Raw genomic sequence first — 26,921 nt, forward strand, 5'->3', positions numbered from 1 at the left:
ACACATTAAGAACAATTCAACAACAATGAAGGATGTATCCGTTGCAGATCTTGCTTTCTGTAAACAACCGCATTGGTAACCACTCCATTGCTTTTGTAATTCTTTCTGCTTTAACATTTGCGAGGATATTATATACAAAATAATAAAATGCCGCGGCCATTTCAATATTTTAGATGGTTGTAACCCTCACAGTGGACATATTAAAGCCACAGTCCAGTCTACTGGCATTTCCTCCGCTAGCCACTCGCTGTTAATGTAAGGCCACTCCTATTTCGGAAAAAAAGAAATTACAAATATTTTTCAACATTATGAGTGCCTGCCACCTCATCCATAATAAATAAACCATCCGCTTGAATAAACATTTAGGTGTTCAGTTATTTTCAATTGATGAATAACTGAATTTATTCATTTGAACACAAATGATTGTGTCAGTCACTGAACGGCCTTTTAAGTAGCTCAGCACAGAATGTAGAGCTTTTATCTTATCGCATTGCCGGCGGCAGCAGAGTATTGATGACATGTTTGTATGTTCACTCACAGAGCTATTGATTGCTACAAAGCACACCTGATACACTTCTGTATTTCTTTATTAAAGGATCCAACAAATAAATTCGCTCTTCAAAATTCTTTCCATTTGTAAGAATGAATTATTAAACGTAACTTTATTCGGAGACAATGTTCTCTATCAATAAAAAACAAGAATAATGGCCTCATCTTGCTTGTGAAAATGGAGTGGTTCTATTTTCCATTTGTTAGATAAACAAACAAAATTATTCTATTGCAACAATTCTCAAGGTTTTAACTCACAAATTTTCTTTAAATTCCTTTCTAATCCTGGTCAAAGAAAGTCAGAATACTCGTATTCTACAATTAATTGCGTTGATGAACGCCCACAAAATGAGGACATAAGATGCAAAACTTGTTCTGCGTTGAATTTTTAAGAATAATTAAGAGATTATTATAAAATATTCGAAGCGTGTTCTCTTGGGTACGTTAAAAAGGTTGGCCATATTTAAACTTAATGGCCTTAGAAGGCAGAAAGTAAATTGGAAACTGTAAGCCTTATATAAATGATAAAAGTAGAAGCGTTTTGTTCCCTTCTCAGCACACAATATTGATCAAAACTCAATATCAGTAGAGTGGATTCACAAAACTACCAGTCTTCAACAATGGCGTCTACAATCTGATGGCTACACATTAATTAAATATTGGTTTTCATCGTGCAGCCGTAGTTTTTATCTAAATAACGTTATTGTGGGTGTCAGTAATGATAAATAGCTAGCTGATTCTTTTATCAATATTGCAGAACACATCCCCTATATTATCACAATATTGACAAAAAAACAAAATTATAAAATTTATCAATGGCATAATGGTCTTTTGCAAATTGATAAGCTCTTTTTATCAAGTTTTGGGCGAGCTGCCACATTTCCAAAATTAACTTTTTCCCAGGGAATGCCCGTTTTTGAAATCTTGTTAGTGCAAGAAAACTGGGCGGATCAGGGTCTTGTATAATCGCAGCTTCGTCTGCGTTGATATCAGATGACTTCACAGATGCTTCTAAAGCCCAAAGTAGCATCTGTTATCCGCTACAATCCTTCGTTCCAGAGAGCCCAGGTAAACGAACTCGGTCACATTTTCAAATGTGTAGCAGCCAATTGTCACCTACCTGATTTGTGGTTGGTGTATTCCGACCTGTTACCATTTACTTGGTCTTCTTTTCATTGAGGACGAGTCCCATCCTTCTAACTGGGCCTTCCAAAGCTAGAAACGCTTCCTCCACGGCTCTGAATGACCTTCCTATTATATCAATGTCGTCGGCATAGGCAAGCAGTTGGACAGATTTGTGAAATATGGTGCCAATCTGTTGGAATGCCCGATTCTCTTACCACCTTTTCCAAGGCCAGATTAAACAGGAGGCATGCTAAGGCATCGCCTTGCCTCACACCCTACCTTGTCTGAAATTCTTCGGAGAATCCCGCTTATATCCGCACCATACACCGTACCCCGGTCATAGTTGTCCTAATAAGACAGATAAGTTTTCTTGGAATTCAAAGGTCTTCCAGCTCTTGATACATCTTCACCCTGTTTAGGCTTCGTAAGCTGCCTTAAAATCGATGAAGAGATGGTAAGTTTGTATCTTGTATTCTCTTCCTTTTTCAAGAATCGTCGCAAATTACGTTTTCAAATTGGGTATTTGCTTTAGTTGTAGATACTCTCTAGAAAATGACCCTTCTGGATCGAAATCTAGAAGGAAGGAAATTGTTTTGTGAATTAAAACAAAAAGGAGACTGAAAAGTTTTTTTAAAAAAAATAAGAAGCAGCTCAAAGAGAAAGTACCGTTAATTCACTTAAAATTAGATTTAGTAGTTCTTATTTGTGTCCAAATTATTGCTGTTATTTAATTTAAGGCACGTCAACATCTGAGGTTATTGGATTCTGGAGCCTTTTTTTCTGTGCACTGTCGGTCTCCCGACTGTGTTCTCTCGTTACAGACAACACTGTCCATTAGCAGACAATGAGGGCATCAGCATTATGTTAATTTGATTCTCAGTTATTGAAAATAGTTTAAGAGAAGAAGGGAGGAATTAGATTAGAATTTAGAATTTAGATGGAATAATTTTTTACAAGTTTTTACTGTAAAAGTATAATTAAAACAGTCCGGTAGGACAGTTGTATAAGGGTTGATCGTCAGAAAGTGCACGAAAAAGCGTAACGTTGAAAAACACCCAACTTTGACAATTTTTTTCTCTTTTTCTAAAAAAGATAAAATTCCCAAATTTTCTTTATAATTTAGGGCAAATCCTCCTTTATGACTGTAATTTTGTTTTTTGCAACAACACAGATATAATAGATTTCGGGAAAAAAGTTGCCGAAAATGAGCAAAAACCGCTTTTTCAAAAATTGTTGTTCTTGTTGTTAACTTTTTGTAAACAACGTAGCGCCTAAACGCGCGAACTGATTTTAATAAATGGAGGTGTCATTCGATTCGGAATTTTATGTAGATGTGCCTTTTGGGGGTCTCGACGGTGTACATCAAGTGGAAGAGGAGTTAGCCCCTTGTATGTAAGGCTATTTTAGAGTTGCTACTCGCGGGTTCCTGAACTGGGAGGCCTTTCTTCATCAAATCTAATAATTTGCCTTGAAAGTTTGCAGTAGGTTGAAATGCTATTAATAGTTATGAATAATAGTTATTACAGAACTATAGGTTATGGTTATCTGGCCGAAATACCATTAAAAAAAAAAAAAAATTCTCAGCAAGAACTGTTTCTAGTTTTAAGATCATCGATCTCACAAATTACGTAATTAATTAAATAAATATTTTCTACGCTAATCATCTGTCTTGTAAGTTGCTACAAATCAGTAAATTATCTTCAGTAATTTCCATAATATTGAATGATCCTTCTCGTTTTTTAGATCATATGAACTGTATTCAAGTTAAAAACTATTTTATAAGTCTGAAAGAAAATCTATTTCTTTAGCAACCTTTTTATTCAGATTTCTGAGGTAAGAAATAGTTTTTCATTTCTATTGTGAAGCTTCGTGGTATTAAAGCACGTTTTCTACCATTATTAAGATTAGTTTAAGTCTTTTTACTTCTTTTTCTTGAAGGCGATAAAGGAAAGAACAAACAAGTTAGTAAAGTTTGATTCTAGCGTGAAGTTTATATATTTCAGCTGTTTCTCTTAAATTCTTTCTTTAAAAGAGTTTTTTTGGAGAATTGTGAAATTAATAACCTGTGAATCTTGTAAAACATTTCTCACCAACTCTACGAGGTGATTAAATAACGAGACTATTGCTGTAAAACATTTTATTTTAAATTTATACATATTTAGTTATTATCACCTTCAATATACACCCCTCCCCTATCCCTACAACGCTCCATGCGAATTTACCATTGTTCGAAACAGTGCTGGAAGTCTTTTTCTATCAGATCCTGCATGACGCGTGCCGCTTTTTCTTTCACAGCTTCAACGAACTGAAATCGTGATCCTTTTAATACAGATTTGACTTTGGGGAACAGATAAAAGTCACATGGGGCCAGGTCAGGCGAATAAGGCGGATGGCCTAAAACTGGGATGTTGTACTTCGCTAGAAAAGTCTTGGACAGACACAATGCAGTGTGAGCCGTCGCGTTGTCTTCCACAAATCGGGTCGTTTTTTCCTTACTCTTTCACGGAGTTGAGCTAGCACCTCACGGTAGTAATGTTGATTAATTATAATCGATATTTTCATCCGTTTTGGACGTGGAAGTGCGACCTGGGCAGTCATCATCTCCGACGTCTTCTCGGCCATCTTGGAAACGCTTGAACCACTCAAAAACTCGCGCAAGTGATTAACATTCATCGCCATAAACTTCTTTTAATAAAAGATAAGTTTCAGTAGCGGTTTTACAAAGTTTCATGTGAAATTTACCAATTCTTTGCTCTACTACATGTGTAGTATCATGTTTTCGGCAAAACGAAACTAACACCTCTTACACAAACATGGTTCTGGTCAGACAGATTTCTCTACAAACACGTGAAACGCTGCAATCGAAAGAGAAGGCTTTACGCTGCACAGCTGTCGGTCTTTATTTAATAGCCACACCTCGTATTGCATCTTGTTATGCATAGCACTTCATAAGTTATCTCTGAGTACTGGTTAATGTGTCATAGTCGTGTCATACAATGGAATATACAATAGATGGAGGAGACGATGTACGAGGGTCGTTTGAAAAGTCCGTGCAAAAATAAAAACTACTTAATTTTTTGGGGTAAACCTTTTTTATTTTTCAACATAGTCTCCTTTTAGGCTTATACACTTCGTCCAACGCTGCTCTAGTTTGTTGATCCCTTCCGAATAATAGGATTTGTCCAAGTCTGAAAAATAGCCATTCGTTTCTGCAATCACCTCCTCGTTTGAATAAAATCTCTTTCCCGCCAGCCATTTCTTCATATTGGGGAACAAATAGTAGTCCGAGGGAGCCAAGTCTGGAGAATAGGGGGGATGTGAAACGAGTTGGAACCCTATTTCCATTAATTTTGCGACCACAACTGCTGAGGTGTGAGCTGGTGCGTTGTCGTGATGGAAAAGGACTTTTTTTTGGGCCAATCGTGGGCGTTTTTCTTGCAGCTCGGTTTTCAAACGGTCCAATAACGATGAATAATATGCACCTGTAATAGTTTTACCCTTTTCCAGATAGTCGATGAGGATTATTCCTTGCGAATCCCAAAAGACAGTCGCCATAATCTTTCCGGCCGAAGGAACGGTCTTCGCCTTTTTTGGCGCAGATTCCCCCTTGGTAACCCATTGTTTAGATTGTTCTTTGGTCTCAGGAGTGTAGTGATGTATTCATGTTTCATCCACAGTGACGAAACGACGCTTAAAGTCCTGCGGATTCTTCTGGGACAGCTGCAAACCGTCCTTGCAACACTTCACACGATTTCGTTTTTGGTCAAGCGTTAGCAATCGCGGCACCCATCTTGCGGATAGCTTTGTCATGTCCAAATGTTGATGCAATATATTATGTACCCGTTCATTCGAGATGCCCACAGCACTAGCAATCTCACGCACCTTCACTCTTCAGTTATCCATCACCATATCATGGATTTTATCAATGATTTCTGGAGTAGTAACCTCAACAGGGCGTCCAGAACGTTCAGCGTCACTTGTGCCCATATGGCCACTCCGAAAATTTTGAAACCACTTATAAACTGTTCTAATCGAAGGTGCAGAGTCACCATAATGTTTATCAAGCTTTTCTTTAGTCTCCTGAGGCGTTTTGCCTTTCATAAAGTAGTGTTTAATCAACACACGAAATTCTTTTTCGTCCATTTTTTGAAAATCACCCGACTTCCTCGATTCAAACGAATGCCAAATACAAAGAAATAGACCGATCTGGCTGAAACTTGGTGTGTGTTCTTCCAAGAGATGCTACTAACTAAACATAACCTCGATACGCGCCAGTAGTGCTAGCTATCTCTCTGACTTTGCACGGACTTTTCAAACGACCCTCGTACATAACAGCTATGTAGAAATAGATTAAGGTAGCTAATAATTAATAGGCCTGAGTGATTAATTTAGTAATATATACTTTGTAAGGCCATATTAAGGAGTTCAGTGACTGGTGATAACATTGTAACTCCGAGAACCGAACATTATCAGGTTCTAAAGTATGAAGAAGAACGTAGTTTTAGAAACCACTTTTCAGGAGAAGCAGGTCACACCAAAACGAATCTTAACCCGAAATAAATTTCTTCCCAAGTGAAGGAAAAAGTAAAAAATTGAAATATTATTTTAACTTTCTTTGTTGATTAAATAATAATCTTTATTTAGTTTTTCTGTTAAACTCCGTTAAATGTATTACATCAATATCAGTTTAAATTTGTCCCTATTTTAATTACTTGCGCCATTCATTCAGCTCTCCTGTTTGCCTGCCAGCTAGATTTTCATTCCACGCTGGATTTACTCCAAACTGGCAGGAATTTAAATTGAAAAGGTCCATTTTTTTTCAATCGCTTCTAATCTCTCTTCCTTTTCCGTTGTATTGTGCATAAAAATTGTTTTAACGAAATGAAATGTGATTGCTTATATCCTGTAATTTTTACATTGTATTTATCTTGTGATAATTAAAAACATTGTAATAAGAAAAATTATTTTCTGAATTATGCTTTACATTCTTGCTCAGTTTTGGAGTCAGCCAACTTTAAATGAATTTGCAAGTGATTTATTAAAGTTAGTAAAACTTATTCGTGTTCCTTAAAATATTAGAAAAAGATAATACCTAAAAAGAAACAAAAAAAGTTATTACTTGTATTATAGAAACTTCTTAAGTATCGATCAGTATTATATGATTCCTATCTTCCCTTAAAACATCTGTTCGCTGATTTTAACCACTAATGTACCTCTATTAAGAAAAAACAAAATCTAATCTCTTTTTCCCACATTCTGTTCTTTCAATTTTTTTATAAAGTTGAGTTTCTTCAGAAGAATCTATAACTTTTATGTGTTTTGCTTTTGATGTGTTTATGGTACGATGTATGATTTAGATAATCACTTATTTATCATTTTAAGTGTTTGTTTTTTCTGTTAGTTTTGATGGTTTTAAAAGATGCGCTGTCAGTTTTCTATCATTAACCATTACCACTTTAGACAAAGAAAACTCTGTGAATATTTGACACCAGACATCTATTTTTTTTTTAACCTAAGTAGTATTTATTTCTGCTTCAACAGTCATCACTGAAAGGAGGTAATAACAGTTGTTTAAGTTATACGAGGTGTGTTCAAAAAGTAACGGGAATTTTCGTTTTTTGAAAAAAATATTTATTTATTCATCTACATTAATATTGTCGCCTTCAAAGTAGTCCCCTTCGCATACAATACACTTGTGCCAGCGCTTTTTCCAATCCTCGAAACACTTCTGAAACTCGATCTTTGTGATAGCTTTCAGCTCTTTCAGCGATTCGCTTTTAATGTCATCTATGCTTGTAAAACGACGGCCTTTTAATGTTCTCTTTATGTTTGGAAATAGAAAAAAGTCACATGGAGCCATGTCTGGCGAATATGGAGGCTGGGGCGGGGCATCGTTAAAGTTTTGTTTTTGGCCAAAAATTCACGAACAAGCAATGAAGTGTGAGCAGGTGCATTATCGTGGTGCAAAATCCATGAATTGTTTTGCCACAAATCCGGGCGTTTTTTTCGGATTGCTTCACGCAAACGGCGTTGAACTTGTAGGTAGTACTCCTTATTGATTGTTTGACCTTGTGGCAAGAATTCATGATGCACTATGCCATTAAAATCGAAGAACACAGTGAGCATAACCTTCACATTCGACCGCACTTGTCGAGCCTTTTTCGATCTTGGCGATCCAGAATGCCTCCACTGGGACGATTGAGCCTTAGTTTCGACATCATATCCGTAAACCCATGTTTCGTCACCTGTTATAACACGTTTCAGTAGATCCGCATCGTTGTCGACTTCATTGAGTGACTCTTGAGCAACTTCCATTCTCCGCTGTTTTTGTTCGAAATTCAACAATTTTGGAACAAATTTTGCTGCCACACGTTTCATACCCAAAACATCCGAAAAAATTTCATGGCATGAGCCAATTGATATGGCAACATCATCAGCGACTTCTCTGTTTGTGATTCGGCGATCGTTCATAACCATTTCTTTCACTTTTTTCACGTTTTCATCGGTTGTTGATGTGCTTGGACGTCCAGGTCGTTCGTCATCTTCAACGTTTTCGCGGCCATCTTGGAAACGCTTATACCACTCGTAAATCCTTGTTTTACTCATAGCAGACTCACCATATGCCTTTATTAACATTTCACACACTTTATTTCATTTTTTACGCAAAATTTAATACAAATTCTTTGATCCATTTTTTTTAACAAACAAAAATCGCCAAGCACGAAAAACACGTCTAACCTTAACGGCTGCCACTTAAGAAGTAAACAATGAATATTACTGAAAATTTTATCGTACTTCAGGGGCATGTGTACCAACATAATAAAAAAAAAAATTTACAATCAGACTCTCCAAACCCGCGAAATTTAAAAATTCCCGTTACTTTTTGAACACACCTCGTACCTAGTTTTTTCAATTTATTTGGGTAGTACAAATGAATGAGAGCTGTGAATTACTATAGCTCTATCCATTACATGTTTGGAAGGTTACTATTCTATTCCACAAGTCATAACCTTATTGTCCAAGTTGTCTGTTCGCGACATGTTGACAGTTACTTTTTAGATAATAGTACATATCCTCTTAGTTTCTTTGAAAACATTTATCGCCATGTCGCTAGATAAATGGCTTTCTTTTTTACAGTCAAAACCTCTAAACCTGGATTCCTTTATTCTCTCATAACTTTCACATTTATTTTTTATTAAGTATATTTTCGAAATTGATTGTCTTAAGCGGCCTAAAATGCCACTTTATTCAAAAATTTGTGTTTTCATATTTATATCCCAAGTTCGAATCCTACAGCCAACCCTTAGATTTTCTCTTCCTAGGAGTTCTTACTGCTTACAGTCAGACAATGGACTGTCCAGAGACTTGTTGTGCTCTGATAGAAAAATTCTGTATGCCAGTGACGTGAGATACCTTTAAAAAAAGAAAAAGAATATCTAAACTAGATGAAATGTTAACACTAAAATGTGTTGCTTAATTTTAAGTGGAAATCAAATACTGCTTAAAATTATATTCACAGTTTATTTTCAATTTTTGAACTGAGAGAGTTCATAAGGGTCAAATTGTTATAGCTCCACTGGGAGGAGCCATGTTAGTATTTACTGGAATGTCAGTGAAATATGGAATGTAGAATGTCCATATGGAATAGTTTGCATAAAATATCTGTATTTGAGGGTATCTAGTGTTGTTCGTATTGTCTCAGTAATATAAGCACAGGCGCCATTATTCTAGAAATATTACTGATCCAATGCCTCCCAAATTAATTAACTACTACTTCTAGAAAAAAGAAGTCTTTAACCTGACAATATCTAGATCCATAGCTTTAACTTCATAATCATAGACTTCCACTTTTTCTACAAAATTCTGTATAAAGCTACTCTTGTGGGGATAAATTTTTTTAAAAAGAGAAGTACGTGGCTGCCATTTTGGGAGTAACATTTCCAATTTGGATGCCCAGCGAATTCAAATTTGAGTCATTCTTAGATGTATCCTTTGCATTCAAATCTCACATTGCATTTTTTTGGCTGGGCTTCTTTTTTGTTTTGTTTTGTTTTTTTGTCGGTGGATTCGAAACTGGTTCATTATCTTAAAAACTTTACTGAAAATTGATTCAGAAATTTATTCATCACATCCGTTTAAGTTAGGACTTTAACTACAATTCTAATGATTGCAAAACATATGTAGATTCAAAGATATAGTTTATTTTTATTATAATATTATTGCATAAATTTGGCGGAGTTCGACTAAACCAACTATGATTTCATTTACATAATAATTCGCAAAACTTGACAATGTGTATTTTATTGTGTGAAGGGTGGGTTGTTCATCCGACCGCTGGATAGACGACATGTATGGTTTGTATTTGTCTGTACACTGAATAACAAGAATGTGTAATGTTTTACATTACTTTCCAAAACTTCAAAGTTTCTCTTCAGAATTGGGTTTTTAGTTGTACATTTTATTCACGTACCAGAACTAAGTTGAACGGAGAAGTTGTCTCTCAGAAATAAATTACAAATAAAAGACTAGTTTGAGACTTGTTTCAAGCTTTGCTAGCGATGAATATGCGTCTAAAATTGGTGCTATTTGTTCGAAAGGCGATGTTTCAATGTCGCGTTGTTTCGTACGTGTAAAGGATGCGAATTCTTGCTAGAATTTAATGTAGATGTAGATGTCTTAAACAATGTACTGAAGCTAGAAATGCACAGAAAAGGCTCTGGATGCTGATCACCTCAGATGCTGATGCGTCTTAATTAAAAAAAAACTTAAGTCACCCTTTTTAGTAAGTTTAGATCTCTGAAAATGTGTATAAACCTGCTTATCTCCAGGATTATCCAGTCTGCGTTAATTTGACTTCCAAATTATAAAAGTCCTTAATCTCTTTTGATAGATATATTTATATAATTTGAGACAAATGATTAATGTTTTCCTGAAAAAGAAAAATAGGAAGCTAATTAAATACCTTCAAAGAAAATACCGTACCACTTCTTCAAATCATTTTTCTATTTTCTTTCAGTCTGAAATTCATTTTACACACAGAGTTCCCTTTGGAAAATGCTGACCCATAGTTTGAAGTAATCTTCGACCTCACAAATTACTAAGATTTTTTTTCTCTTAATATAAGTTTCGATAGATCTAATGAGGAAAAGTTTTTTCACTTTATTGCCAAGTTACAATTCGAGCGAAATTGTTGTTCCACACCCCCTTCTATGGTTGCACTAGTTTTGTGAGAAAATTTTTAAAGTTCGGCGAGAAATAACATTCTTTTATTAAAGATAGTTGAGTTGGAACAACTAATATCGATTTACTAAGTTTCATTTTCTAAAAATTTGTAATTAAATGTTACTTCTATGAGGGCCTGATTTTCAGGATTTCAGTGTGTTTGCCTTTTTTTGAACGCTAGGGATTTTTCAAGAGAGCTAATCCAAGGTACTAGCGATAATACAAGTACATTTATTTGCCCAACATAAACATATGGCACTTCCGCATAACCCATCATCTAGAAATTTTAAATTTTTACTTACAATTTAATTGCTATTAATATGACCCAGATGATAAAGCTACATTTCACCATATTGTCCAGTGCCTAGATACTCGTACTCTAGGCTTTTTTGATCGTAAGAGAATCCAGGACATCTCATTAACTCCCCTGGAGGACCTCTTGGATCAGCACTATGGGCATACTACTCGAATAGCTCACTGAGCTCGTTCATAAGGATGAATGCTGCGAGCTGATTAGATCGACTTGATAAGTGCCAACAACAACATCGGGAAAATAACCGAACAGGCTTCCTGATTTGACCTTATCCTAATTTACTCATTACCCGAAGCCGTCACAGACTTGAAGAACATCTTTAATAGCAGTTAGCTCTTCCAGTTTTCTAGAATATTCTAACATTTGTCTAGAAGTGAAAATACTCGAGCAATGGAAGTGTCTAACAAATTCCTTTTGATTCAAGTGAATAGCGTTGCTTTACATTACAATAATCTGTACGTGCGGTATTGACAGTAATATTAATTAAGTAGATATCCCGGATGAACTGGCAGGAGACGTAAATCCTCGAGCTAACCGCTAGGAAAACATTATGGCGTCCCTTAAAGCTCGTAGTTTTCACTTGCTCCAAGAAATTGATAAAACTAAAATCCATTTAATGTATGCCTTTAATTTTGATAAGTTAAAATTTGTTAAACAGGGCAAAAAAAGCCTCAATTTCAGAGAACTTTGAGGAAATGAAAGAAGTACGAGGGGCACTACTTATATTTGAGCCTTGGCAACACTGAGTGTTGTCAGGTGCTATCTGACGTTTCCACTTGAAAGTTTGACATTTTTGACCATAACCTTCTTCAGAAGGTTTTGTTATTTGAGCGCGATTTGTGTTGTTTACAATCACTTGAAAATTGTGTCTCAGCGAAAAAATGGAATTAACTCGTGAAAATTTTCGTGCAATGATTTATTACGACTTTCGACGTGGATTATGAAGACAGGAGTGCATCGATCAACTTACTTCCACTTATTTGGCAATAAAGCCCCATCCTTTGCAACTGTGAAACGCTGGTATAACGAATTCAATCGTGGTCGTCGTTCGCTCACCGACGAAAGTCGTGAAGGTCGTCCAAACACAGTTGTTGGGTCAGAAAACATTGATGGTGTGCAAAAACTAATAATGCAAGATCGTCATGTGTCATACTGTGAGATTGAGGCAACCTTAGGCATTAGTTTCATCAGCATATATAAAATATTGTATGATCATTTAGCTGTGAAAAAGGTTTGTTCTCGTTGGATCCTACATAATCTGACAAAATCTCAAAAAGATGCTCGTGTCGATTGGTGCAAACAAATGCTTAAGAAATACAATGGCGGTGCTTCAAAAGACGTGTATAAGATTATAACAGGTGACGAATCATGGATATATGCGTATGAGCCGGAAACTAAAGAGCAGTCGACTGTATGGGTGTTTCAAGATGAACCAAATCCAACAAAAGTTAATCGCGCTCGAAGCACTTCGAAGTTTTTTTCGGAAAAACTAGGCAACAGTGCCTTTAGAGGAACGTAGAACGGCCAATTCTGAATGGTACCCAACATAAAGGAGAATATTTTGAAAAACAATAAAGTCATTTTCAATGACAAATTACTGTTTTTTTATTATTAGGCTCAAAATAAAAATAGTGCCCCTCGTACATTGGTCAGTAAATTTGAAGCTGAATGTGAAGCTTTTTGGCCCATTCAATGTATCAGGAATCAGCTTATAAAATCGTTTTTAGAAATTACAATTTTGTTTTCTCACATTCCTGTATATGTTGATTGCGTTAAAGAGAATTCAATTGGAATTTCATGACCATCAATAATTAAATTGTGCTTTGCCGCTCGAATACAACCAATTTGACTATCAGCTTTAGTGGAGGTTATTCAAGATGGATTAAGTTGTTGGTGTTAATGTGTCAGTAGGAGGTAATGCGTGGATTCTCAGTTCTACCAACGCAAACCACAAGGTCTGAACGGCGCCATATCCAACAATGCCAGTTTATCTTACATACATATTTATTTTGACTATCGCTAACGTTTTTGGGAGACTTAATATACAATATAAGTTAGTTATCATGTTCTTGTTCGGACTTCCAAATGTGTCTAGTTTTATTTCATTGTGAAAAAGAGTTTTCAGGTTTACCAATATATCTACTGAGCACTATTTATTATTATTATTATTTATTACTTGCTTATAAATACAATTTGTAGCAAGGGATTTAACCTAAACATATATTTACAATAGAACTTTAATCACAAAATAAAATACCTATTCTGTAAACAAATAAACTGAGATCACAAAATGAAGTAAATAAACAAAAGTAGATTAACATGTTTTTTCCATACATGAATTCTTCTTAATAACAAATTTGCTGGTATTATATATATATATATATAATAAATATATATTTATAATATATATATATATTTTAAAAAGGATAATGTACACAAACTGATAATATACATAAATGTAAACATATTTCGCTTGGTGCTGACTATCAAAAGATAACAGATTTTCCATAACTGTTTTAGATGGAGGCACATTAATATATTCTATTATGAACTTATACCTTAAAACATCGAAAATTGGACAAGTTATTAAAAAGTGCATAATATTGTCCTTGTCCTTCTACTGAGCACTATTTAAGTAAATACGTCAAATATTGCTCACATAATCGAATTGATTAAAGGTTATCCATCTTACATTTCTCTGTTAAAAATCCACGCTTTACCTGAACAAAGTTTACACCATCGAGTAAACCATCTATTTAAATAATTTTTTTTTAATATAAATCAACTTTATTTTGTAGATTTATAAAAAAAATATTTTTTTTTTTTTTTTTTTTATTGGAATTTATAACTGCAACGATTGTTGCAACCAGCAAATATGGTACCTGATAAAAAAAAAAATACGTGAAAATCACGAGTGGAGAAGGCACCCAGTGGTGTCACTCCAGTAACGTGCTTTGCTCTCACGATAAGAGTAGATCACGAGGCCATCTTCTCTTCAATCTCCTTAGAGGATTACCTGGTAATGTGGAGGAAGATAGGTGTTCTATGAGAGGGTTAGGATGAGCTGCTGTAGAGGAATGAAATTTGAGAAAACGAGTGTTATCAAGATCTGTAATAAAAGGAATTTTGAGATCATTATGGATAGTAAGGTTAGATGCATAAAAAGGAGCGTTAAGAAGTTTTCAAAGTATTTTTGACTGTAATGTCTGGAAGCGTAATGAGTTGGAACGCTTAGTCGATCCCCCATACTTCGATGCCGTATGACCAAAAAAGGTCGCAGTAACAGCAGGTATAAGAGTCTTTTGTTATGTAGGTTAAGTTTCGAACGTTTGTCAAATAGTCTGGCGAGAAGTTTTGTAGCGTTGGTTAGTTTCTTGTCTTTTCAGTCTAGTATGGGGATTCCATGTACAACCGTTTGTCTAGGTGCAGTCCAAGGTAGCGTACTTTGTCCACAGTTGGTATAGGAGTTTGGTTCTTGAAGATCATTATATTTAAACGTATTTTTAAAGTATCGAGTTATGAGATCTCCAAGCCAAACTTGTTAATGAAAAATCTTTGAGAATGTTCTATATCGTTGTGCTGATCCTTAGATAACTCCTTCAAACGAAAGATGGTATTTGCAAAGTAAATTTAATTTACTATAATCTAAGATCATGGTACTCTGCTGACATATTAATAGACATAAAGGAGCTTTTTCTGAAAATCATTTCTCGCAGAGTATTCTTAGATAAACATAAAATCCTTATACTGAACGAGCTCTTTCAGGACTTAAATTAACTTACAGTGATGCCTTTAACATGATCAATAGGTTTTGTAACATCTATTGTGCTTTTGCTTATAGTTTAGCTTAGCTAAGTCTTTCAATGTGGATAGAACTAGTATAGAAATTCAATTTGCATGGTTTTAGCTTCAGGTGTTCACTTTGTATCTGATTTCCATAGATCCATTTCCTGTTCTTTTCTATGTTTCATTACAAAAAGATTTTCCAATTGGCTTTCAAAGTTCCATTGTTACTCAATATGCAACTCATGTTCTACCTGTCCCTTTTTTTTTATTATTATGCATTGTGTAAAGTTGCTTTTTCAGTAGGGTTAATTAGAATTATATTCAGAAGTTAAAAATAATGAACATTGGAGAAAAGTACGTTAACTTTTTATGAACAATAACTCATAATTGTCTTGATTGTTCTTTTGAATAGTGTATGTTTTCATTCATTGTTATACCATTCCTAGAAGGAACAAAAAATGGAATGAATATCTAAAATCGGGTTTAGACTTACAAGTTACTTTCATTTAGAATCTGTGCTACTTTTTGCAACTTCTTCTTCTTCTGCTGATGGCTCTACGGTCCTTGAAGGACCATGGCCACCTCAGCTCACTCTTTCTTACCGTAGCAATCCTTCTCCGACTCCTCTTCATCCTGGCTACCAGAGTCTCTGTCTTCTTCTCCTTCTAGCCCCTCCAGGGTGATCATTTAACTTTCTCTTTGGAATCCTGTACTCATCCGTTCTTTAATTATGCTCTAACCAATTGGATCCTTTTCCTCATGATCCTTTCTTCAAGACATACGCTACTAGAGGTCTTAATTCAGAATTGTACATAAATTATCCTTAGCTTACAAGACTTTCTGTAGGGGGTCCAAAAGCACATATTAGCCTACATTATTCTTCACTTTATTTTGGCGCTATACTCGTTTTTCTCTGTCAAAAATGGACCCTAAAGATTTGAAGTACCCCTAATCTTTTCGAAACTTTGTGTTGCGCAAATGGAATCCATTTCCTTGGTTAAACTTGCATTCAGTTTATTTTTTAAAAAAGAATTGTATTGACAACTATCAGAGCTCCAGGGGTTTGTCTAATACTTAAAATTCTTCTATCGCAACATCAACCATTTTTTTCTTTTTGGAAAATGAAGAAAAAATAGATCTTATCTAGTACATATCTCATATTATTCTATCGTGACAGCTGGGGAAAAAATAGAATAATTCGATTCAAGTTACTATCAGCTTTGTGGCAAGCCACAAGGACGGATATTTAGTCACGCTAGACAATTTCTAAAGCTTTTTCTAGTTCTATTTGGAAGCCACGGTAGTTTCCCCTTGCTGGGGCGCTTTTCTGATAACACGAAACAATTTAAGACTTTGTTTTAGCCATGGTTATTTTATAATATAGTTTAATACATAGTTATTATATAATAAAACTTTATCAGTCATACTTTCTGTATTCTAATATTTGAAGTTTAGGAGGTTTTTCTTCTTTTTTTTTTTGCACAGTTTTGAATTTGAATTTACAATATTCTAGTTTAAAATTTTTGATTGTTCAAAAAAGAGATATCTGTTCCAATAGAACTGCCTTCCAAATCAAAGCTTTCTTGATTTTTAGTACACCTCCGATAGCTCTCAAACAATTAATTATAATTCATTAAACCTTCTAGCAACAGTGGCCTAAGAGATCGTTAACTGCAATGATTCTGGCAGATTGCGTTCTACGGTGACCATTCGTACTGTTTTAGGCAGGACAGTACTGTTTTTTAAGTCGCTGTCCTTTTTTTTTTTTAAGCATAAATGTCCTTTTTTTTATTTATTTGTACTGTTTTTCAATGAAATTTAAATTATACTCAAATTTAATTTTGGAATGTAAAAATATAGTGTAAATGTATTAAAACTGTCCGGTAGGACAGTTGTATAAGGGTTGATCATCAAAAACTGCACGAAAAAGCGTAACGTTAAAAAACACCCAACTTTGACAATTTTTTTCTCTTTTTCTATAAAAGATAAAATTCCCAAATTTTCTTTAAAATAAAGGGCGAATCCTCCTTTATAGCTGTAATTTTTTTGCAACAACCTAGATTTGATAGATTTTGAGAAAAAAGATGCTGAAAATGAGCAAAAACGGCATTTTCAAAAATTGTTCTTGTTCTTGTTCTTCTTGTTCTTCTTCTTCTTGTTGTTGTTGTTGTTGTTACCTTTTTTGTAAACAACGTAGCGCCTAAACGCGCGAACCGATTTTCATGAATGAGGTGTCATTCGATTCGGAATTTTATGTAGATGTGCCTTTTGGGGGTCTCGATGCTGTATATCGAATGGGAGAGGAGTTAGCCCCCTTTATGTAAGGCCCCCTCCAAAATTATTATTACTAATTACTCTGTAAATCTTGGCCCGATTTTGATAAAATTTGGTAGGATGATAGGGTTAGGGCTCCCCTACGTAACATTAAAGCGGCGGTCAGCTCTTACACTTGTTAAGGGGAAGTATAGCAATCGTTTCAAATTATCGACACGTGAACCGATTTTTATGAATGAAGTGTCATTCGAATCGAAATTTTATACAGATTTGCACTTTAAAAGTCTCGGCACCGTGCCTAATAAGGAGGGGAGTTTGCCCCACCCAAATAAGGCCCTTTCTAAAACTATTATTACCAATATTTCTATAACGCTTAGTCCGATTTTGATAAAATTCAGCTCGAATAAGTGGTTAAAGCTCCTCTACGTGGCTGTGAAGTGTCATCATGCTCTTACACCTACTAAGAGGAAGTACTGCAATCGTTAAAATTTTCAATGAGTGAACCGATTTTCATCAATGAATTGTCGTTCGATTCAAAATCTTTGCCTTTTAGGGAGAAGTACTGTAATCGCAGTTTATTTTTCTTACTCCTCTTAAAGGGAAGTACTGAAATCGCAGTTTAATTTTGCTATTTACGTACAAATTACCTTCCTATTTTATTCAAAACGCTTTCTCAAAACAATTGTTATTGAGGATGGTTTGGGGACCGCAACTATAATCATTCTTTAAAAAGATCTCTCCAGTGGTAGTAACTCCGACTTAACACCTTTTCAGGTTATAATGATACAATTAAAATTTATTATTCCCAATTTTAATAAAATCTGTAAAGCAGATATGTAACTTTGCAGAACATACAAAAAGGAAAATCTATCCAAAAGGTACAAAAATCTCTTTAACAAAACTTACAGTTTAAAATGGTAAGTATAAGGGTTGATTGAACGCCTGATTTGTGTACCTTTTGGCGTTCAATCAACCCTTATACTTAACATTTTAAACTGTAAGTTTTTGTTAAGGAGTAATAATTAAGTTCGCAAATAATCGTTTAGAAAAAAATTTTCTGTGTACATTAACTTTGGACGAACCTTTAGCGTAAAACACAACCTGTTTTACCGATAGAGTAGACTAGTCGACTACTGTAAACATCGATTGCTAAACGTCATGTAAAAACTAATAACTACGAGGGTCGTTTGAAAAGTCCGTGCAAAGTCAGAGAGATAGCACCACTGGCGCGTATCGAGGTTATGTTTAGTTAGTAGCATCTCTTGGAAGAACACACACCAAGTTTCAGCCAGATCGGTCTATTTCTTTGTGTTTGGCATTCGTTTGAATCGAGGAAGTCGAGTGATTTTCAAAAAATGGACGAAAAAGAATTTCGTGTGTTGATTAAACACTACTTTATGAAAGGCAAAACGCCTCAGGAGACTAAAGAGAAGCTTGATAAACATTATGGTGACTCTCCACCTTCGATTAGAACAGTTTATAAGTGGTTTCAAAATTTTCGGAGTGGCCATATGGGCACAAGTGACGCTGAACGTTCTGGACGCCCTGTTGAGGTTACTACTCCAGAAATCATTGATAAAATCCATGATATGGTGATGGATGACAGAAGAGTGAAGGTGCGTGAGATTGCTAGTGCTGTGGGCATCTCGAATGAACTGGTACATAATATTTTGCATCAACATTTGGACATGACAAAGCTATCCGCAAGATGGGTGCCGCGATTGCTCACGCTTGACCAAAAACGAAATCGTGTGAAGTGTTGCAAGGACGGTTTGCAGCTGTTCCAGAAGAATCCGCAGGACTTTAAGCGTCGTTTCGTCACTGTGGATGAAACATGGATACATCACTACACTCCTGAGACCAAAGAACAATCTAAACAATGGGTTTCCAAGGGGGAATCTGCGCCAAAAAAGGCGAAGACCGTTCCTTCGGCCGGAAAGATTATGGCGACTGTCTTTTGGGATTCGCAAGGAATAATCCAATCCTCATCGACTATCTGGAAAAGGGTAAAACTATTACAGGTGCATATTATTCATCGTTATTGGACCGTTTGAAAACCGAGCTGCAAGAAAAACGCCCACGATTGGCCCACAAAAAAGTCCTTTTCCATCACGACAACGCACCAGCTCACACCTCAGCAGTTGTGGTCGCAAAATTAATGGAAATAGGGTTCCAACTCGTTTCACATCCCCCCTATTCTCCAGACTTGGCTCCCTCGGACTACTATTTGTTCCCCAATATGAAGAAATGGCTGGCGGGAAAAAGATTTTATTCAAACGAGGAGGTGATTGCAGAAACGAATGGCTATTTTTCAGACTTGGACAAATCCTATTATTCGGAAGGGATCAACAAACTAGAGCAGCGTTGGACGAAGTGTATAAGCCTAAAAGGAGACTATGTTGAAAAATAAAAAAGGTTTACCCTAAAAAATTGAGTAGTTTTTATTTTTGCACGGACTTTTCAAACGACCCTCGTAAACTAACCTATACTATTATATGGCCATTGTTTTATAATAACCGATCTCGTGTTAATAAACGTATTAATATTTTTTATAGGTTTTATTTTGCTCCTTGTCCTGTTTTTTGGTACAAAAATAATGGTCACCGAACCTAAGTGGTTATAAAAAGAACAAGTCATCTCATTGAAAACTAAGAGCTCTATTGTAACAACTCTGCTTACCTGTGTTTTATACCAAATATTGCAGTAATAAACACTGTTAAACTCATATTTTTGTTGACCATTTATGGTACACCATAAATTACTAATACAACAGCGATCTCTGGAAACCGTATATTCAGAACCAAGTTTTGGATGTCCCTTCCGGGTCAGTTTATTAAATTATGTTGAAATTCAATTTCTGTTTACAAATATTCTTTCTCAAGTTTCCCTTCAAACTACCATTTGGGTCTTATCTTTGTCTATCACATAGACTTTTAAAGAGGATGTTCTCAAACAAAACAAAAAGCAAAAAATACGAATTAAGATGTGTGAGTTTTAAAAAAAAAAATTTTTTTTTATTTATCCTTTTAATGTAATTTACACCTGTACCCACAGGGTACAATAGGTAAATGCGATAAATGTATAAACAATTAACGTGTCAAACGTGAATGACGGCCATCCAGTGATGGCCGCCATTAGTCACCCAGTTGGTCACGGGGCCAACAGCGCCTCAGCCGTCTTCGAGGATTGGAGGGTAGTGTAGTTGTAGACAGGTTTGCAGCTAAAGGGTTGGGATGAAATGAGAGATTTTGGTGAAAATTTTTATATCGGATTTTGGCAAGTTCAGAGATGAGTGGAATTTGGAGATCTGTATGGATTGTGTGGTTACTAACATAGAATGGAGCGTCTACTATGTGGCGGAGAATTTTAGATTGGAGTGTTTGCAGTCTATTGATGTTTGATTTTTTAGCTGTTCCATAAATTTCGAGTCCTTAAGTCCATATTGGTGTGAGAAGAGCTGTATAGAGTCGTCGTTTGTTCTGCAGTGAGAGTTTTGAGCGTTTGTCGAGTAGTCTGGCTAGAAGTTTGTATCGTTTGTTGAGTTCGGTACGTAAGTCTCGTATGGGGGTTCCAGGGAAGTCCAAGGTACCGCACATGGTTGGCTGGTGGGATAGGTGGGATAGGTAAAAAAATTTAAGAACAAAACAATTGCTTAAGCTTTTTTAACTAGCCACAGTTTTTCATGCCTATGATCTTGCTTTGTAACATTTGTTGCGGTACTAAACAAGGGACTACCTTCAGAATATAATGTAAACTGTAACCCTAGGAGAAAAAATAATGCATTTCTTTTCCGTTGTGCTAGCTACGCATGCATTTAACCCTAAAACAATTAATTTAAATATCACACATGTTTTAACTATAAAATGTTTTATGTTTGCAGGAAAAAGATAGAATCAATCGGCAAAATGACACAAATGACGCAAGAAGAAATAATGGCGAACACGAAAATTGTCGTGCAAGGCCTAGAAGCTTTGAAGAATGAGCACAATTCAATCTTGAATGGTTTAAGTGCTGGATCTTTGGAGTTGACGGTTAGCGCAGTTGAACGCGCTCAGCTGGCTGTTCAAGCGGCCGCGCACAATGCTGAAGCTTCCGTTTTGAATGAACGACAATGTTTAGTACAGAAATCATTGGATATGATTGAATTGGGCCTTGGTGAAGCGCAGGTATTTTATCATTTTTAAAGTTTATTTTTAATTAAGTAGGTATCCAAGAAAACTGTGTAGTTCTCTCTGTAAAACTTGATTTCTTTTCCTTAAAGGACAATTTATAAAAAAATAAACGAAAATTAATACTGCTTTTGGCATCTATTTATAGTTGGTTTTAAGTTGCACAAGTTATGTTATAAATTTATTAAAAGTTATGAGGAATATATTTTATAATACTGATTAAACATATCCTAAACAAGCAGACCTACAAAGTATTCTCAAAAGATTCGAGCAATTTACGGCGTAGTGAGGCCAAAAAAAGAGTGGGCGAACAAATATTCATTGAAATGGTTGGTCAGAATTTCAGGCTGAAGGCCACTGCAGACTGAGCTAGGTTTATTGCGTTTCATAAATTGCACAACTTATATGATACCTCTCAAAAAGAATCAATAAATCAAGTTTTCATAATAGATGGATTCAAGTTTTCGTAATAATTGTTGGATAATTGTAACTTATTATTATTTTTCACTTTGTTTACAACTATAACAAATGTTGCATCAAGTAAATTTGATGAAACTGGTTAAGTTCTCATGAATGTCATGTAAGAGCAACCACCCATTGATGGAACTCTTTCTCAGTGGATTGCACTCATATCAGTAGGTCCCTAGGCCACTTCCGCTTCAAGCGACGAGGAGGATTGTCTGGAAAGTGAGGAGAACTTATTATTAAATTTTTTACAGCATATTACTGGAAAATGCTTATTTTTCTATATATTTTTGGGAGAGTAGTGTTGAATTCTAAGCCTGGGTACGCTTATGGTTGGAAGTTAAGAACGTCTTCCCTTAAATGGTGACCTGTGAAGTGTTTGGCAAGAGTTAGGTTCCTCAAATTGAACGTAAAATCTCCCATTGCGATGAGTTACCCGGGAGGGGGTCTTTCAAGACTTCCTTAGGCTGGGAACATAGTGGAGCGGCGAGCAAAGCGGCGAAAACAAACACAAGTTAACATATGGGACCGCGCATAGTGGAGAGCAAAGCGAAGATAGAGCAACGCTATCTATAGAGAGTAGAGCAAAGCGTTATGACATGTTTGATTTCTTCGCTCTCATCGCGCTCAATTTTTAAAGGTTATTGCTCATAGGTTATGGATATTGATACATTTATTGATTTAGTTTGTTTAAAGAAACCTCTGTGGGAACATAATATTTGCGAAGCTACAATAGTTTTTAATAATTAATAGTTAAAATTAATTAACAATTAGTAGTTAATGGAGAATTCAGGTAATTTTTGCTACATTTAATTTGGTTCTCAATCCCTTAATGTTAACTTTCATCTAAATACTAGGCAAAATTAAATTACATTTTCACGTCCTACTACTTCTGATCAGGACGAATTCTCCAATCCTTCTTCTATAGCGTCCTACTACTCCAGTTTTTCAGATGAACAACATTAATTTACGACTGATTTAATAATTATTAGTAATAATAAAGTGATTTAATAAAATTATTGTGTTTTTTTAATTGACTAATTTCTTTTTATCTGCATATATTTCTATTTTGTTACCTTAAAGTAACTGCTAGGATTAATGGGGTTACAGAATGAATCTTACCAGGGTGCTCCCGAAGTTGTTGGTACAAGTGATGGAATTCACCAAGTTCATGTCTAAATATGTTTGTACACTGCAGCTCCTGCTTCTAAGTTGCTGTAAATACCAAATATTCGAGGAAGAATTTTCATATAGAAATAGTTCCTCCATCTTGTTTCGTCGAAAGGAGAAACGCGACTAAACTCGTCACTATCTGCATGCGAGTCTTTGCTCGCTGCTCGTCGGCCTCGTTGAGTTAAAGCAACTATCATCGCCGCTTTGCTCGCCGCTCCACTATGTTTCCAGCCTTAATAGCAATTGGACTTGCGTATGTGCTCTAAACTGTCGGTTAACTTAACCTGGAGATGTTACTACAGTTCTTTATGAGTAGAAGTGGTTGAAAGCCTTTTGACCCTCCATATTTATTTATCCTATTTTGACAGCAATTAGTCTTGATTGAAGTGGAAGTCATACTTTCCACCTCGCTAAACCTGCATTCTTACCTTCCTAATGGCCCAACGCTTCATTTGACAAGTATTGCATAATCTAGATAAAATAAAGTAAAGTAATGCCTATTTTTTCATGCGTACTTTACGTCCAACTACCCTAATTAAGTGTTGGGATGGAGGCGACTAGCAAACGTTCTTTACTATAAATTTCTCATATTTAACCATTAAATAAAATCCAAGGCATAGACCGGGAATCGAACCCAGTACCACAGTACATATTAGCTTTACAGGTCTCGCCTCTAATCGCTCGGCTATCGTGGCGCCTGAAAACTTGATATTTCCTTTACCATATAAAAAATCCAGGAATGTTTTCCTTCTAAGAATGCCAGACTATCCCTTAAAGAGTATAAAAGTTGACTACGCGATCCTCAATGCCAAAAAAAGAATCATGAGAAACGGAATGACCTTATTATCAGTATCTCTTTTGTAAAAGCTAATGTCGTACTTTTATAATGAATTGAAGTTTACATCACAGCATAGAATATAATTTATTGTTTTGCTGTTGAAAATTATGCTAACTCAAAATGAGTAGGCTACATTAAGGTTTTATTTTCTACCTTTGATTTATTATTTCTAACATCTCTCGGTGTATCAAAAGTTCTAAATTATTGAGAAAAGAGAATTGTAGAATTTGGTAGAACTAAGCTCAATATATTTACTTCAATTATTCACTGAATTCTTTGGCAATCCTAGGCCAATCTAAATAATTTCAAGGCCCCGTTCTATTTAGCCCGATCCAGTATAAATCAATACCGCCGTTCCTTCTTTCTTTCAGAAAAAGAAAAACTATTTTACTCGGTTTCACAATATTTGTTTTTAAAAGATGTGATAAATTCAGCAAATTTTGTTTTTATTTAGATTTGATTCTTTAATGTTAATCTCAATTAATAATTAACAATTACAATTGGTAATACTGAGGGTATGGTAACATATCAGTATAGGTTATGCATGTAGCGGTTTTATTTTAATGTATCTTTGTGCTGCTGAGTTTAAAAGAGTTGGTTCAACGGGCGTCACATTCTCTGATATACTGACAGTTCTATTGAATAACAAGTCTACGAAGTTAATTCAAGATAGTGGTACCTGCTGTCTGGTATAGATTTCCTGTTAAACGTTAAGTACTTTGGAGTAAGAAGTTAAGTACTTTAGAGTAGAAATACTCCTGCTCCATCCAGCTTGACCCCCAGGTGATCCTCTCTAGTCTCTTTAGTCTAATCAAACTGAAAGGATGGGAGGATTGCTTCATGTTGAGAGTGCCGCAACAAGTCCCTGAATGTAACAGACTATTAACCTCCAAACGGAATCTAATCTAATCTAAACTTACGTCTAATCTTTAAAATGGGAAATTTAGACATTTGGATTCATATTTCTTATACAAGTCTAGGAAAGTTAAGCCATTTAATCTTGTCTTAGAGCTGGGATTTCCTAAATACAACTTTACAGTCTTCATTATTATTATTTTATGATAACACATTCTAAATTTTCATTTTATTTATTTATTATCGGAGAAGATTTTCCCTGTCTGTGAGCGCCACTTGGTAAAATGGCTATCAACATCTTAGTACCCCTCAGTTCAATTTCAAACATTCGTCTCTGCGTATCAGTTTAGAGCTTTGCATACATCATGGAAGTTTAATTAGTTTTGAGTTTAAATTAATCAGAGAACTTTATCGTTGATTGAGAAGGTACATTTAGTGAAGGTAGTTAATTTGTGAAACCAGTGTTTACAGGTGAAATAAATTGTTCGCGCTGTTTATACGTTTAAAACAGATAACTTTAATTACATTTACATAATTCTTTAATTTTTAGGTAAAAGTAAAATAATTTTTTTTGATAAAAAGGTAAAAAACAGTAAAATGAACTGGCAAGTGCTATGGGTTTTATGTTATTGCCAAAATAAGTTACATTGGCTGATCATTATCTTAAAAACAAAAGAAAAGTTTACTTCAGGGCATACTTACGATTCCTCCAAATTCTTTTTTGGTTATGTGGTGAATTATGGGTCTCTCTTTTACTTCTGATCTTTTTACTAAAAAAAACTTTTAATTTTATAGCAAAATTCAAAATTTAATTTTCAAAGTTTGTAAACTAGTTCTGAATTTATTAAAACTATACCACGAGAATGTACGAGGGTCGTTTGAAAAGTCCGTGCAAAGTCAGAGAGATAGCACTGCTGGCGCGTATCGAGGTTATGTTTAGTTAGTAGCATCTCTTGGAAGAACACACACCAAGTTTCAGCCAGATTGGTCCATTTCTTTGTGTTTGGCATTCGTTTGAATCGAGGAAGTCGAGTGATTTTCAAAAAATGAACGAAAAGAATTTTGTGTGTTGATTAAACACTACTTTATGAAAGGCAAAACGCCTCAGGAGACTAAAGAGAAGCTTGATAAACATTATGGTGACTCTGACACCTTCGATTAGAACAGTTTATAAGTGGTTTCAAAATTTTCGGAGTGGCCATATGGGCACAAGTGACGCTGAACGTTCTGGACGCCCTGTTGAGGTTACTACTCCAGAAATCATTGATAAAATCCATGATATGGTGATGGATGACAGAAGAGTGAAGGTGCGTGAGATTGCTAGTGCTGTGGGCATCTCGAATGAACGGGTACATAATATTTTGCATCAACATTTGGACATGACAAAGCTATCCGCAAGATGGGTGCCGCGATTTGCTCACGCTTGACCAAAAACGAAATCGTGTGAAGTGTTGCAAGGACGGTTTGCAGCTGTTCCAGAAGAATCCGCAGGACTTTAAGCGTCGTTTCGTCACTGTGGATGAAACATGGATACATCACTACACTACTGAGACCAAAGAACAATCTAAACAATGGGTTACCAAGGGGGAATCTGCGCCAAAAAAGGCGAAGACCGTTCCTTCGGCCGGAAAGATTATGGCGACTGTCTTTTGGGATTCGCAAGGAATAATCCTCATCGACTATCTGGAAAAGAGTAAAACTATTACAGGTGCATATTATTCATCGTTATTGGACCGTTTGAAAACCGAGCTGCAAGAAAAACGCCCACGATTGGCCCACAAAAAAGTCCTTTTCCATCACGACAACGCACCAGCTCACACCTCAGCAGTTGTGGTCGCAAAATTAATGGAAATAGGGTTCCAACTCGTTTCACATCCCCCCTATTCTCCAGACTTGGCTCCCTGACTACTATTTGTTCCCCAATATGAAGAAATGGCTGGCGGGAAAAAGATTTTATTCAAACGAGGAGGTGATTGCAGAAACGAATGGCTATTTTTCAGACTTGGACAAATCCTATTATTCGGAAGGGATCAACAAACTAGAGCAGCGTTGGACGAAGTGTATAAGCCTAAAAGGAGACTATGTTGAAAAATAAAAAAGGTTTATCCCAAAAAATTAAGTAGTTTTTATTTTTGCACGGACTTTTCAAACG

At 35.5% G+C, this 26,921-nt stretch overlaps 1 protein-coding gene across 9 annotated transcripts in view; it reads left to right on the forward strand.

Moving 5' to 3' along the window:
- Klc (kinesin light chain) overlaps positions 1-26,921 on the forward strand; it is a 210,842-nt gene that overhangs the window by 153,247 nt on the left and 30,674 nt on the right. For all 9 annotated transcript variants that reach the window (XR_012457942.1, XM_074126373.1, XM_074126371.1 and 6 more), the window contains one exon: positions 21,150-21,435. Coding sequence is in view for 8 of the 9 variants with exons in the window: in XM_074126373.1 (XP_073982474.1) it covers positions 21,150-21,435 (286 nt within the window). In the remaining variant the exon portion in view is untranslated. The remainder of the gene's footprint in view (positions 1-21,149; positions 21,436-26,921) is intronic.

The sequence above is a fragment of the Rhodnius prolixus genome, unplaced genomic scaffold, assembly GCF_049639745.1.
Source record: "Rhodnius prolixus isolate KJV_2025 unplaced genomic scaffold, Rpr scaffold_3, whole genome shotgun sequence".
Lineage (NCBI taxonomy): Eukaryota > Metazoa > Arthropoda > Insecta > Hemiptera > Reduviidae > Rhodnius > Rhodnius prolixus.